At 37.4% G+C, this 14689-nt stretch overlaps 1 protein-coding gene across 2 annotated transcripts in view; it reads right to left on the bottom strand.

Annotated features, from left to right (window-relative positions):
• Positions 1 to 7262: 7262 nt before the first annotated feature.
• Positions 7263 to 14689, bottom strand: part of CENPK (centromere protein K) — a 43080-nt gene continuing 35653 nt past the window's right edge. For both annotated transcript variants that reach the window (XM_066253587.1, XM_066253588.1), the window contains exons 7-11: positions 13919 to 14001; positions 13723 to 13821; positions 12896 to 13022; positions 11343 to 11396; positions 7263 to 8026 (exon numbers count right to left, since the gene is read on the bottom strand). In XM_066253587.1, coding sequence (XP_066109684.1) covers positions 7868 to 8026; positions 11343 to 11396; positions 12896 to 13022; positions 13723 to 13821; positions 13919 to 14001 — 522 coding nt within the window. In that variant the 3' untranslated portion in view covers positions 7263 to 7867. The remainder of the gene's footprint in view (positions 8027 to 11342; positions 11397 to 12895; positions 13023 to 13722; positions 13822 to 13918; positions 14002 to 14689) is intronic.

Here is a 14689-nt window from a genome sequence, read left to right as displayed (position 1 = left end):
TCACCTATGACTCCATGCTTGGGCCACTTCCCTTCTTTTTTTTTTTTTTTTTTGCTATAAGTTCCTATTGGGCTTATTGGGCTTTGATGCATACAGGCAAACGAACACCTTCAGTCTTATAACAATTTTGGTGCCCAATGTGGGACTCCCTTTTGCCTATGGATTCATTGACCCAGGGCTTGCGACCAGGCCCCCACCTAGCAGCTGCCCAGACCTGTTATGTTGGAGGCAGAGGCTGGACGGTAGTCCATGACCAGGTGCCCCCAACCTACAATGCTTTTGTTTGTAGCATAAGAAACAAGGGATTGAAAAAGCCTAGATTTGAAATTTGCTCTCATTTGTAAATTGAAGATGTCTTATGGTAAGGTTTTGCAGTGACAACCTCAGGAAAATCACCCTCTCCTAGGCTCAGAAAACCCAAATGGGAACAGGGAGGGGAGTAGTTCCTGAGAAACCTTAGATTGTCTGATCTAGTCTTCTTCTCCTGGACTCTGGGAAACACGGCGGGAACCAAGAGGGAGAAATCTTGCCTGTCCATCTGCTCAAGGCCGTCTTCTTTACCTGTCGAGCCTGTTCTCATTTTGTGGAAGGGGGCCACCTTTGACGGGGTTTTAGCAAACGCCAGAATGAGCAGCAGCAGCTCATCCAGCCTAATTTGGGGCAGCTGTTCATCTCATGTTGACCAACCTGAGCAGACCTCATGTCCATTCCCTCTGAGGGAGTAATATGCAGGGTTCCAGACACAACAGGAAGGTTGGCCACTCACTCTGTCTTACTGTCTTGTCTGACTTGTTCCAACCAAACTGAATTGTTACAGTTTATAACTGTTTGTTCCCCCTTTGTTCTGTTGTATGTACTGTCCAATCCTAGGACTTATTTCCTAGGATTGCTCGAGCTGAAAATAGGTAATTACTTTGAGAAAGACCTTGGTAACATGGGTAATCTCATCTCTGTACCCCAGTGTACCTCTCTGGGCTGTGTATCACAGAACAGGTGTACATTTAGCTATGAACCTATAAAAGAAATAATTGAGCTAAATAAAACAGACATTAATAGGGTTAATTAAGACACAAGCTTTAGTATAGCACTACCAAAGGCCGTATGGGGGCAAGTTGACCGCACGATGGCCCCCTAAGATTAAAGAACCCCAAACAAGTCTGCTCTATTTACCTCAGTGTAGAGAAATTTAAGACTGGAAGGAAGAGATTACAATGAGAAACTTGACCAGCAATTGCTTGGGGGCAATAGTCAGGCTCATTAAATCAAGTGAAAGATTGAAAACAGGGCCAGGGTACTTTGGCTTAACCCCTTGTTAGGGATCCCAAGCCTCTTTACTCAAGAATGGGTTCGGCTCTGGCTGGTTGGCTCAGTGGTAGAGCGTCGACCTGGCATGCAGGAGACCCGGGTTCGATTCCCGGCTAGGGCACACAGAAGCGCCCATCTGCTTCTCCATCCCTCCCCCTCTCCTTCGTCTCTGTCTCTCTCTTCCCCTCCCACAGCCAAGGCTCCATTGGAGCAAAGTTGGCCCGGGCACTGAGGATGGCTCCCTGGCCTCCACCTCAGGTGCTAGAATGGCTCTGGTTGCAACAGAGCAAGGCCCCAGATGGGCAGAGCATCACCCCCTGGTGGGCATGCCGGGTGGATCCCGGTTGGGCGCATGCGGGAATCTGACTGCTTCCCTGTTTCCAACTTCAGAAAAATACAAAAAAAAAAAAAAAAAAAAAAAGAATGGGTGAAACTGGCAGAAGATAAAAGAAAGAAATTTCCAGGATTCCTTGAGGTGAAAAGTCCTGAACTTTGGTACAAAAACCCAATGGTGAAGCTTAGACAAGTAGATTAAAGAAGTAATTTTTTAGGAAAATTGTAATATTTAAACCGGATTTATATTGAAGTTAGGTCAACTTCAACAGATTTCATCTCTTTTACCTGATTGTGTTGTAGAAAAAGAGACTGTCTCATTGTGGAGCTGGGCTGGCAGTTCTTTCATTTTGGCTATCAGAGGAAAAGACTCCAGAGCAGTATTTTTCAACTGTCGCTTGAAACTTAAGAAGTAAGTTCCTGTTATCTCTGTTGTAAAATGTCAGCAAGAAACTTGGTATGATAAAATTTTCATATGTAATCTAAATTTGTTAAATGCAAGTGAATTAAATGTAAACAGAATAAAGTTTCTCATGGTTTACTCTTTAGCAATAATTATATTGTACTTAGTTTTATAAATCTGTGATAATTTGAAACTTTAGTTTTGCTAGCCATATTAAATAATGAATAGTCATTGAATGTGAGGATCATTTTTCCAAGTAAGACAAAATAATGAAACATTAATTACTGAACATAGATTTACCTTTTTGCTTATTATAAAGAAACTTAAAATGTTTGAGTCCACTAGTCAACAGGGCTTATGCCACATTAAAAACACATACACACACAAAACAACTGTTATGAAGAAATATATTTGGATGTGTTCATAAGTATGTTAATCTAAAGAATACTAATTGGTTATTTTTTTTAGTAGAAATTGAGGTTCCAAAGTTAAATTTTATAATTAAGATGGAAATAAAGTGTATGTTTTTAGTAATAAAGGGCGTAAGGTATGAAAATACATTTTTTCCAAATAAATTATTAATGGTAATGGGATGATATTAATAAATCAGGGTATATATATTCAAAGAAAACATGTCTAGGTTATTTTGTCATTAAATTATGTTGCATACCCCTCGCCCAAAGTCAGATTGTCCTCCGCCACTCTCTATCTAGTTCTCTGTGCCCCTCCCCCTCCCCCTCTCCCCCTCCCTCCCTCCCATGTCCTCCCTCCCCCCACCTCTGGTAACCACCACACTCTTGTCCATGTCTCTTAGTCTCGTTTTTATGTTCCACCAATGTACGGAATCATGTAGTTCTTGTTTTTGAAAATACATTTTTTAAAGGAATTAAAAGAGCAAGATTTGTCCTAAAATTTAGTTGATTATTTCTGAATGAATAAGAGACAAACTAAGAGGGACTAAAAAAGTTATTAGGTCAAAATCTTGAGATTTTATAGACAGGTAAGTGAAATAAAATGAAAATTTAATTATGTAAATAAATTTAAATATCAGATGTAAGCTAACATAGAAAAAGAGTTTAGTTCTTTATCACTGTTAAAAAAAGTTTTTTTTCAGTTATTATACTCCAGATATTATAGTTTTTCTAGCTAGAAAAGCAGAGATTGTTTTATTAAAATAGTTTTGTTTTCTTGATCAGACACTTGATTCCTTAAGAAAACAATTTTCTGAACCTGAAAAACTCAAGTTTTGCTAATCTCCATTTTCACTTGATACCTGTTGATTGTCACTTTGGGTAAATCAATAATCTAGTTTCATGATGTATGATCTTTCTGATCAAGTGTGTTTGACAAACTTTTCAGGGTTCAAAAATAATTTTTTCTATTTAGTGATTTTTAGAGAGAGAGAGGGAGAGAGAGAGAGAGAGAGAAAGTGGAGGGGGGCGGCGGTAGGAGAAGGAAGCATCAACTTATAGTAGTTGCTTCTCATATGTGCCTTGACTGGGCCAGCCCAGGGCTTCAAACCGGCGACCTTAGCATTCCAGGTTGATACTCCACCTACTGTACTATCACAGGTCAGGCAGGGTTCAAATTTTAACAGGAGACTTCTTTCTTAACCTAGAAATGGCTCTGGGTTATTCCAATGGACCCCTGGAACACCTCAAAGAATTTTTTTTCTCTCCCTGCAAGGGAGAAATTTTTAACTGATTAGGCCCATTTGATACGTTTGAAATGTACTTTGACAACTAAGAAAATAGTTGTGTTATCTTTGTGTGAAAATTCTTATTAAGCGATATTATAGCCATGGCCAGTTGTCTCGGTTGTAGAGTGTCAGTCAGCCTGGCATGTGGATGTCCCAGGTTTGATTCCCAGTCAGTGCAAACAGGAGTAGCTACCATATGCTTCTCCCCCCCCCCCCCCTCCTTTCTCTCTCTTTCTCTTCTCCTCCCACAGTCATGGCTTGACTGGAGTGCACTGACCCTGGGCACTGAGGAGGGCTCTGTGGAGCCTCTGCTTCAGGCACTAAAAATAGCTCATTTGCAAGCATGGGCACAGATGGGCAGAGCATCAGCTCCAAGGGGGGAGGGCATGCCAGGTGGATCCTGGTCAGAGCACATGTGGGAGTCTGTCTCATCTCCCCTCCTCTCACTTGGAAAAGAAAATAAGATATTGTATTTTGGGTTTATATAAAAATTTCCAGGAGGCCTGAACTGTGGTGGCACAGCGGATAGGGAGGGCATAAACTAGAATGCTGAGGTCGCCGGTGCAAAGCCCTGGCGTTGCCCAATCAGGGCACATACAAGAAGCAACTACAAGCTGATGTTTCCCGCTCCTCTCCCCACCCCACCCCCACCCCCCTCTTTCTCTCTTCTAAAATCAATAAAAATCATTTTAAAAAAATCTCTGGGAGTCTACATAGTCTAGATTATCTTCAAATGTTGTGTTATAGAAAAGGAGAATCATTTTGCAATTACATTATAATCAGATCTATAACCATGACATTGTCATTTAGAGATAGTCACCTTTTTACTCTGATGCTTTTACAAGTATGTTTCATCTTCAGAAAGATCCATGAAAAGAACTTTGACATATTCTAAAAGATTTCTGAGAATAAATTTTCAGATCATACCTTTAAACTAATGAAGTTTAATAAAGCTGTAAGAAATAGATGGATTCATAAACTGCTGGCAAAAAAAAATCAAGACAGACAAGAATTAATTACCTGGAACTGAATGAGTTGAGGATTATAACTTTTCCAACTTTTTGTTGGAAATATTGCTAATTTTGAATTTTTTTGTTTCTCAGATGAGGAAACTTGCTTACTCTTAAACTACCTATGACTTGGAGCAACATTTGTTATACCTTTGTAAATAACATTGAAACATTTTACTCCCTACCTGATCCTTCCAGATATTTGAAGACTGAACAAGTATTAGGATTTTCATGGCACTATGCTTTGCATAAATTTGAAAGGAATATGTTCTTTTTATAACAGGATAAAACTGGAAATAGGTTTATTACCAATCCTGACTGGAATGTCATGTTTGTTGTTTTTTTTTTAAATTAGATTTTATCCATTTTTCGAGAGAGAAGAGAGAGAAGGAGGGAGGAGCAGGAAGCATCAATTCCCATATGTGCCCTGACCAGGCACACCAGGGGTTTTGAACTGGCAACCTCAGCATTCCATGTCCACGCTTTATCCACTGCGCCACCACAGGTCAGGCTGGACTGTCATGTTTGAGAGAGACACACAGATTTCAGATATCAGAAAGCTTTAAGGAATTAAGATGGACTTTGAAAGCCGGTAACAGCCCCTTGGAAAAACAGCCTGGTACTTCACTTGCATGGTTCACAGCAGTCCTTCCAGGTAAGGAAGAAAGGTTGCTTTCCTGGGAGATGGCAAGGAAGAACCTCAAGACATTTGGGGAAAACTCAAGAACCTGTGTTCGCCCAAATTGATAGGTACTACAGGCAGTCTAATGGCAACTGTGTGACCTGACTTCTTAGTCCTGACAGGCTCAAGTTCCATCTGGAGATTCCTTATGAAATTGCAGCAAAGCAGATTTAAAAGCCTATAGATCAATTACTGTTCTTCTCATACTTACGCAAATAACAGGCCAAATTTATTGAAACTAGACTTAAACAATAAGTTAAGTCTTAACTTGGCTATCTTTGATAAAATGAAGGTGATTTTAAAGAGGAAAAAAACGGATAGAAATCATAATATCCAATTGTGTCTATTAGGTTTTAGTTCAGTTGTCTTTAAAACTCATTTTTCACCTGTAGACTGGCTAGATCCTGAATTTTTCTAATGAAAGTATTTGGCTACAGCCCACTGAACTAGTGTTTTTATTTTTCTGCCATCCATTGCCTTGTAAGTTTTGAGAAAACTTTTTCCTGAGCCTTGCAATTGCTCACCCCAGCTAGACAACATAATGTAAACTATGAAGAAATCATCAAAACGGCTCATGCATGGTTTCAATGACTGACACTGTGTAAGCCAGAGAGCTTGCTTGAGCTGTTCTTACGATGTTCATCAGGGATGTTTGAACTGCAGACTAGGGGAATCTGATTGTCATGGCTTCCCTTCAGTCCAACAAAAATGAAGCTCTGAGCCTTTCATTTATTAGTCTTCTCAACTGGCAGTCTTAAAGACTCAGAGACAAGCTGTGGTGTGCTGATTATTACTTAGGGTACAGGTATTCTCGCCTATCCCATCTACCATTGCTGTGCTTTCTGCTTGTAAACAGCACCCAAAATGCCCCCTCTGAGACACAGGGACCATCACTGAAGAGGTGGGTATGTGAGATTGTAAGAGCCAGCTAAGAGGGACACATTAGGCAGATAAATCCAACTCCATTTTATGAGCCAATGCCTCCTCTTGATTGAACCTGGACCCAGCTGCGCTACATTCCTTAAGACTGAGGAATCATCAATAGAAAGGGGGGACCTGTAACTGCATAGAAACTTCATTTCTTCAATATGACCTTTTCTCCTCTTTTTTGATTCACACGGGCCTCATCCAGCACTGTGACTCACCTGCCTCCTTCTCCCTTGCACGTACACTTCCTTAATCATTCAGCCCTGGGGACAATGAAGTTCTCAGTATCTAACAATTATAGGAACAAAGCCTCTGGTCTGTTGACCACAGAGACAGTTTCCTCAAACTAGAGATAATATCTAAGTCTCAGCTGTTTCCGCTCCAGACCCAGAGAAGTGGCAAAATCAGATGAAGCAATGTCATTTCTGACATCGTGACCAGATGCACCCATCAACTAACCTAACCGCTACCCTAGCACTGACTCATCAGTAAAGACCATGACCCTAACTCCCGTAGTCACGATGATGAATGATTTTCCCCCTCCTCTGGAAGGCACCTATTAGCCAGGTCTTTTGAGCACTAGCTCACCTGTGAACAAGCTTCTGTTCATACCTTATTGGGCTTTGATGCGCACAAGCAAATGAACCCCGTTTAGTCCAATAACAATACCAAATATGTTTGGTTTGCTAGTAGTTTAGTTTATATATAATCCTGAATGAGCCCTATATTATCTTCATTTATCTACCTAGCAAAAAGTCTATTTAGTTAAAAAAAAAGGCATACCACATCACCAAAAAAAAGCTAGATATTTTTAGATAAGAGAATTTTATTTACAGAAAAGTCACAAACATTAGCAAAATTTTACAAACACAATTTTGTTAGTAATACTTAACAGAATAAAGAGTGGTTTAATATATATCACTTGATATAGGATACACATTTTTAATATGTTTTCTACTACTTTTATCAATTTGTTTTAATATATTTCAATTTTTACCAAATCTAGAAATAAGGCAGTATAGATGAAACAGATTTACTAAATACTTTTAAATTATGCTTCCCTCTATATCAGATACTAAGTCAATTCAAAATCCATCTGCATATTAAATGGCCTTTCCATTATAATTCCTAAATTTAAAGAAGGTAAGTAGCTAATAGAACTCAAAATGCATTAAAAAGCTGTCATAAATGGAAAAAACGTGACATTAGCAATATCATAAATTAACAAAAGCAAAAAATACTAAATGTTTTATAATAGTAAGTCTAGAATATTTTTACTTGCATCCTTGTCCATCCAGTTTAAACCACCAAAAGCACTGACATGAGTGTGAAAGGACCATTTTTAAACAAATAACAGAAGGCAGCATATGTCATTTTAAGGATAAAAGGAATATAAACTATGTGTTTTGCTTTGTAAATAATGTTCTTTTTCCAAGTAATACTAAGTGTTTCTATTATCCTTGAATGACAAGAGTCTTTAAGTACGGTGTGACAAAGAGACCATCCTTTTACTGATGGAAAGCCTCTAATCTTATTTGGGTTGGATCTTCTGGATGTCTCAAGGCAATTCCATTACGCAGGAGCAGCTCAATATAAGGCGGCCAAAAAGAATCACTAATTTTCACATAAGGATCATGTGGAACATCAAATAATCTATTTATAAGAATCTAGGGGGAAAAAAAATCATTTAAAATATATCCTACTTGGTAAAAATTGATACAACTTTAAAAATTATTTAAATATACTTTTTACCAAAAAAATGAATGTTTTTTTCTTTGAATAATTATATCATAATTTCTATGTATTAACTTAAGTGATTTTCTTTATTAAAAGACTACAGATATAAATGAATAGAAAAAGCTTTAAAATGAATCTCTACATATTAACATTAGAAATATTTCCTAAAAACTAATTAAAAGGAATTTAAAATTCTCCCACTTCTCTTGGTGTTAACAATTTCTTTAGCTTTTAGAAGTTTGGTTACAATCATTTCTTAAAAAGTTTTTATTTTTGAATTGAAACCAGTAATACTCAACAAAATAGGCATAAAGCTCAAAACCATGCATGTCTTAATATTTGAAGGAAATAGAAATCACCAACCCTGGGCCCCCCATCCCAAAACACCTATTCTTCCGATAAATCTTCAAAACAATTCTATCATCATCACTTCCTTCAACTTCATCTTGAATATCTTTGATTTATTCACTAAGGATGTTAAGGGGTTACAAGCAAAAACAGAAGTTTTGAGTTTTTGTAATAAATAATATAGGTTAACATTTCCCAAGTTGCATTCCATCAAATTGCAAATTGGTCCTCCTAAGTATGTTCTCAGCCTTGAAAGATGGGGCTGTATGGTTGAACAGGCTCGGGAAAGACTGCTAATGTACACTGAGAACCATCGTCTTTCCCAGGCACGTTGGCTTTAGGAAAGTTTTTCAAAAATTGGATAGCTGAAATTCTTTGAACACTGTTGTATGAAACATACGGAAAAATGCTAAATGTATATTAAATTTTACTCTGCATCCTCAGCTAACAGTATCTTCATAAATTATAAAACCAGAATTCAGAAAGGTTAATAGATTCAAGAAGAACAGGATTATTACAGACTCTGTATCTCTGAATCACCAGGCCAAAGCTTTAATGAAAAGATATTATTTTAAAGGAATGTGGAAAAGGCATAATTTATACAAATATTAAGTGTCATAGTAACAAAGCAAAACAATGAAGCTCTCATCTCAGTCACATTTCATATCAGTTACCACAATTACTGAAACAAAATTGTCATCTATATTGGGGTGATGAACACACAACATAATATACAGATAATGTATTATAGAATTGTATAAATGAAACATGTATAATTTTATTAACCAATGTCACCCCAATAAATTCAATCAAAAAAATTTTTAAGTTTAATATTTTTTTTTTTACAGAGACAAGAGAGACGGTCAGAGAGAGGGATAGACAGACAGGAACAGAGAGAGATGAGAAGCATCAATCATTAGTTTTTCCTTACGACACCTTAGTTGTTCATTGATTGCTTTCACGTATGTGCCTTGACCAGGGGGCTACAGCAAACCGAGTGACCCCTTGCTCAACCCAGCGACCTTGGGTCCAAGCTGGTGAGCTTTGCTCAAACCAGATGAGCCCGTGCTCAAGCTGGCGACCTCGGGTCAAGAACCTGGATCGTCCACATCCCAGTCCAATGCTCCATCTACTGCGCCACTACCTGGTCAGGCTTAAGTTTAAATTTTTACATTCACATTTATATTTGTTCAGAATAAACCCTTAGAATTGTCAAAATGCAAGGTATAACTAAAATTTTTTTACCATTTTCGATCTGATAAAGACTTCATTAAAAAAACCACACAACTTTTTTTCATCTATCATTAACTTTAGTTATTTCAAGTACATATCCTGAGGAAAAAGATGTTTTGGTTTCACTTTTTTTAGGTATGATGCTAAAGGAATTTAATGATTCCTACTATAAAACAATTGCTTATTTTAAAATATAATTTAAAATCTTTCTTACTTTTCATTTCTAATTCTAGTAGACCCAGAAGTAATTAAAGGCTAAAATTTCAACTTAAAATAAACACGTATATTAATTTTTCACTAAATTGCAGTTTGTATACTGGTTACTTTTATCATTGATTATATTAGCTAGAGATAAAAAAAATGATTCGTAATTCTAAATTTTAAATGGGATCTCACAGTATACTACTGAAAAATTACATATGTATTTCCCTATTAAACATTGTCAATATTTGCCATGCATATGACAACTTCTGTTTGGAAAAAAAAAAGGTTAAGTCATCCATGAGAAACAGTGATTTCTTAATTTCGGTATAAACTGGAATAATTAAAAATATTAAAATAAAAGATTCTAATTACAAACGTAAATCACAAACGTAATCAATGTTTGTATTTTGCTTTCAAAGGAATAATAGTCTATGTTAAGATACATTGAGGCACCAAAACTACTTAGCTGGATAAAAGTAGAGACTTCAGCATCCACTTCATAAAATTATAATAAAACAAGTTTAATAGTATCGCTTTTTCTCATAAGCTTGCCAATGAATTTAAAAACACATGCCGCCTGACCAGGCAGTGGCACAGTGGATAGAACATTAGACTGGGATGCGGAGGACCCAGGTTCGAAACCCTAAGGTCGCCAGCTTGAGCACGGCCTTATCTAGTTTGAGCAAAAAGCTCACCAGCTTGGACCCAAGGTCGCTGGCTTGATCAAGGGGTTACTCGGTCTGCTGAAGGCCCATGGTCAAGGCACATATGAGAAAGCAACCAATGAACAACTGAGGTGTCAAAATGAAAAACTGATGATTGATGCTTCTCCTCTCTCCCCCTTCCTGTCTGTCTGTCCCTATCTATCCCTCTCTCTGACTCTCTCTGACCTTGTAAAAAAAAAACAAAAAACCCCTCCATACTAATTATTAAACATTTTCCTTTTCAAATACTATTTAACCTCTCTTTGCCTGATTTGCAATGATTGAAATACCCAGATTGATCATTGGCTAAAGTTCAAAATCATTTGTGTATATAATTGTTTGGAAATACTCAGTCCTCACATTAAGAAAAAAAGAGGCTAATGTTATTTTTAAAAAAATATGCGTGGATTCTGCCACTTTGTTGAAAGAATCCTTAAACTCACTAATGTACTTTCCATAGAAGGCACTTGCCAAGTAAAGATACCATCAATGTAGCAGCATATATGGGTTGTCACTGTGTAAACACAAAATAACATCATAAAAATTTTCTGAAAGTAAGAATCTTGGGCATATGATTAAGAGTTAGATTCTAATTTCATGTTCTTTTTAAAAAAATGACAATATTCTTTCTAGTACTATATAGAAAAAAACTAATTTTATACTAAAGATAAATTAAGATATTTCTAATTACATCTAATAAGATATTTCTAATATATATCTAATTATATAAAATTAAGATATTTCATAAAACACTTACCTCTAACATTTCATGCAGTGTTATCAGCTGTGTAGTTGATTGTTGAGTATTTTTCTTTGAGAGAAATATAAATAATAAAGAATTAACATTTCCATTCTATCAGTGACATTAACCTAATGTTAATGATCTGATAAAGGGATTTTGGTTGCTTCTTTCTTCTCTGTAAACATTTTTGAATTATAAAGTCTGGTGTTATGGACCCTCCAAAACTGAAGTCCTCACCATTGCAACTACACATTCAAAGACAGAGCCTTTGAAAAGTTAAGGTTGCCCTGGCCGGTTGGCTCAGTGGTAGAGCGTCGGCCTGGCGTGCGGAAGTCCCGGGTTCGATTCCCTGCCAAAGCACACAGGAGAGGCGCCCATCTGCTTCTCCACCCCTCCCCCTCTCCTTCCTCTCTGTCTCTCTCTTCCCCTCCCACAGCCAAGGCTCCATTGGAGCAAAGATGGCCCGGGCGCTGGGGATGGCTCCATGGCCTGTGCCTCGGTCGCTAGACTGGCTCTGGTCACAATGGAGCGACGCCCTGGATGGGCAGAGCATTGCTCCCTGGTGGGCGTGCCGGGTGGATCCCGGTCGGGCGCATGCGGGAGTCTGTCTGACTGCCTCCCCGTTTCCAGCTTCAGGGGAAAAAAAAAAAAAAAAAAAAAAGGTTAAATGTAGTCATCAAAGGGGGGTCCTAATCCAATTGGACTGGTGTCCTTATAATAAGAACAGGGGGAGGCACCAGAGTTCTCTCTCTCCACGCTCACACAGTGAAAAGGCCCTCATTTCTGAGGGCTCAACACAAAGACAGCTAGTCCACAGCCAGAAGAAAGGCCTCAACAGAAACCAGCCCCAATAGCACTGATCTTGGACTTCTAGACTCCAGAACTGTGAGAAAATAAATTTCTTTTGTTTAGGCCCACCTAGACTGCAGAATTCTGTAATGGTTTGAGCTCACAATAGATCCTGTATTACATCTAGTATTGCTGGACAGAGAGAGAAAGTAACCTATCACTTTGTGACATGTATCAACAGTTTACATATTTTATTAAAAAAAGTAAGCTTATCAAACATGACTTAATAAACCCATGATGACTTATGGTAATCAATGCTTCATTTTCAGAATGCCTTAAGCCTCTGGTTCTGTTAGAGAGAAATAACAGGTTTCTTAGAAGTTGAAAAAAGGAAGCCTGGGATCAGAAAATAAGTGAGTTACTGTAGCATTATTATCACTTAATAGGTAAAGAATCATGAATGTAATGAAATGGTTAACAGAAGGCTGTCAACAATTTAGAAATAAACTAGGAGTTGAAAAAACAATGGAGTAGAATGGGAGACATAGTCCATAACAAATGTAAAGTCTACTGACAGTAACAAAAAGGAAGGGGAAGAATTTGATTCTAATTTTTGAACAAAGTATTTAATGCGATGAGGTATTATTTCTCTACATGTAACTAGGTGTGTGTATCTTTGTAATGTATAATAAACATACAAAAATTAATCATAAAATTGATACTTGATCCTATCTGAAACAGTTCCATATATGTACATGAAGGTCTTCTTTAAAACTTACCTTTTTCTTTTTAACCTCTCCATCAGGCAGAGGAAAGTGGTTTTTTAGAAACTCAGTGAAGCTAGTCAATATTTTCTCCTTATATTCTTTTGTATCCTGTAGTTTAGTTTTCAGCTCATTAATGATTCTAAGAGATTTCAAAAAAGAAATATTTCAGTGATAAAATACATAAGTGTATATAACTGGTTACTCAAGGTTAATTGAGAACTGTTCAAATTTCATTTGCTCAAACCAAATACAACTAGTTTTATGAAATATTCTCTATTTAACACATAAGAAGTCATTCACAAAAAATCATGTAACAGATGGTAAAAGTTAGAACAAAACTCACAATTTTCAAGGAAAATTTTCCTTTTTTAATATATATCATTAAAAAATGAAAAGATGCCTGACCAGGTGGTAGTGCAGTAGATAGAGCGTCACACTGGGACTCAGAGGACCCAGGTTTAAAACCCCGAGGTCGCTGGCTTGAGTGCAGGCTCATCGGCTTGAGCAAGGACTCACCAGCTTGAGTACAGGGTCGCTGGCTTGAGCATGGGGTCATAGACATAACCCCATGGTCTCTAGCTTGAGCCCAAAGGGCTTGGAGCCCATGGTTGCTGGCTTGAGCAAGGGGTCACTCACTTTGCTGTAGCCCCCAGATCAACGTACATATGAGAAAGCAATCAATGAACAACTAAGGAGACTAAGAAGCTGCAATGAAGAATTGATGCTTGATATCTCTCCCTTCCTGTCTGCCTGTCCCTATCTGTCCCTCTCTCTGTGTCTGTCAAAAAGAAAAAAAAAAACTTTCTCCTAGTTTAGAAACCTAAAACAAAAAATAATACCTTGATTCAGAAACTGTCACAGTCTGATGTTTCAATTTATTGTGTAGTACAGTAAGAGACTTGAATAGCTGTTGCTGTTCATCCAACCACCGTTGCTCCCTTTCAACATAGAAAAATAAAACAAACAGTAGCCAAATAAAATATTAATGCCAATTAAACATATCAATCACTAATAGTAATTATAATATAAATATACCTTTCCAAATCTTCCTTTAATTTTTCATTCCTCGACTGAATAGTAGATAGTACCAATTCCAGATCATGTCTCAATTTTCGGAACTAAAGCAAAATAATTCATATTGTTTAGTCTTTTATCCTATAAATAGTTACATTTCTAAATGATAGTAAAATTTATGTATAATTCTAACATTTATATTCAGAAATCAATAGTAAAATAACTGAGCAGAAAGTTTTGAAACAGAAATATATAGCAAGTGCACAGTCCTCTACAACATTCTATTGTTAAATTTAAAAACATAAGATGGGGTTTTGAACAGTACATTTTTTTTTTTTTAGATACAGAGACAGAGAGAGTCAGAGAGAGGAACAGACAGGGACAGACAGGAACAGAGAGATGAGAAGCATCAATCATTAGTTTTTCATTGCACATTGCGACACCTTAATTGTTCATTGATTGCTTTCTCATATGTGCCTTGACCACAGGCCTTCAGCAGACCGAGTAACCCCTTGCTGGAGCCAGCAACCTTGGGTCCAAGCTGGTGAGCTTTTTGCTCAAACCAGATGAGCCCGTGCTCAAGCTGGCAACCTAGGGGTCTTGAACATAGGTCCTTGGCATCCCAGTCCAACGTTCTATCCACTGCGCAACCGCCTGGTCAGGCTGAACAGTACATTTTAGTTTTATATTGAAAGGCAATTTAATGGTGAGTTTTTAGCAATCAGGTAAATTAAGTCTCTTTCCTAAGGAGACTATGCATAAACAGACACAAATGAATATCACTTATTCAAC

The sequence above is a fragment of the Saccopteryx bilineata genome, chromosome 1 (assembly GCF_036850765.1).
Source record: "Saccopteryx bilineata isolate mSacBil1 chromosome 1, mSacBil1_pri_phased_curated, whole genome shotgun sequence".
Lineage (NCBI taxonomy): Eukaryota > Metazoa > Chordata > Mammalia > Chiroptera > Emballonuridae > Saccopteryx > Saccopteryx bilineata.
This window is presented reverse-complemented; position numbering and strand designations above follow the sequence as displayed.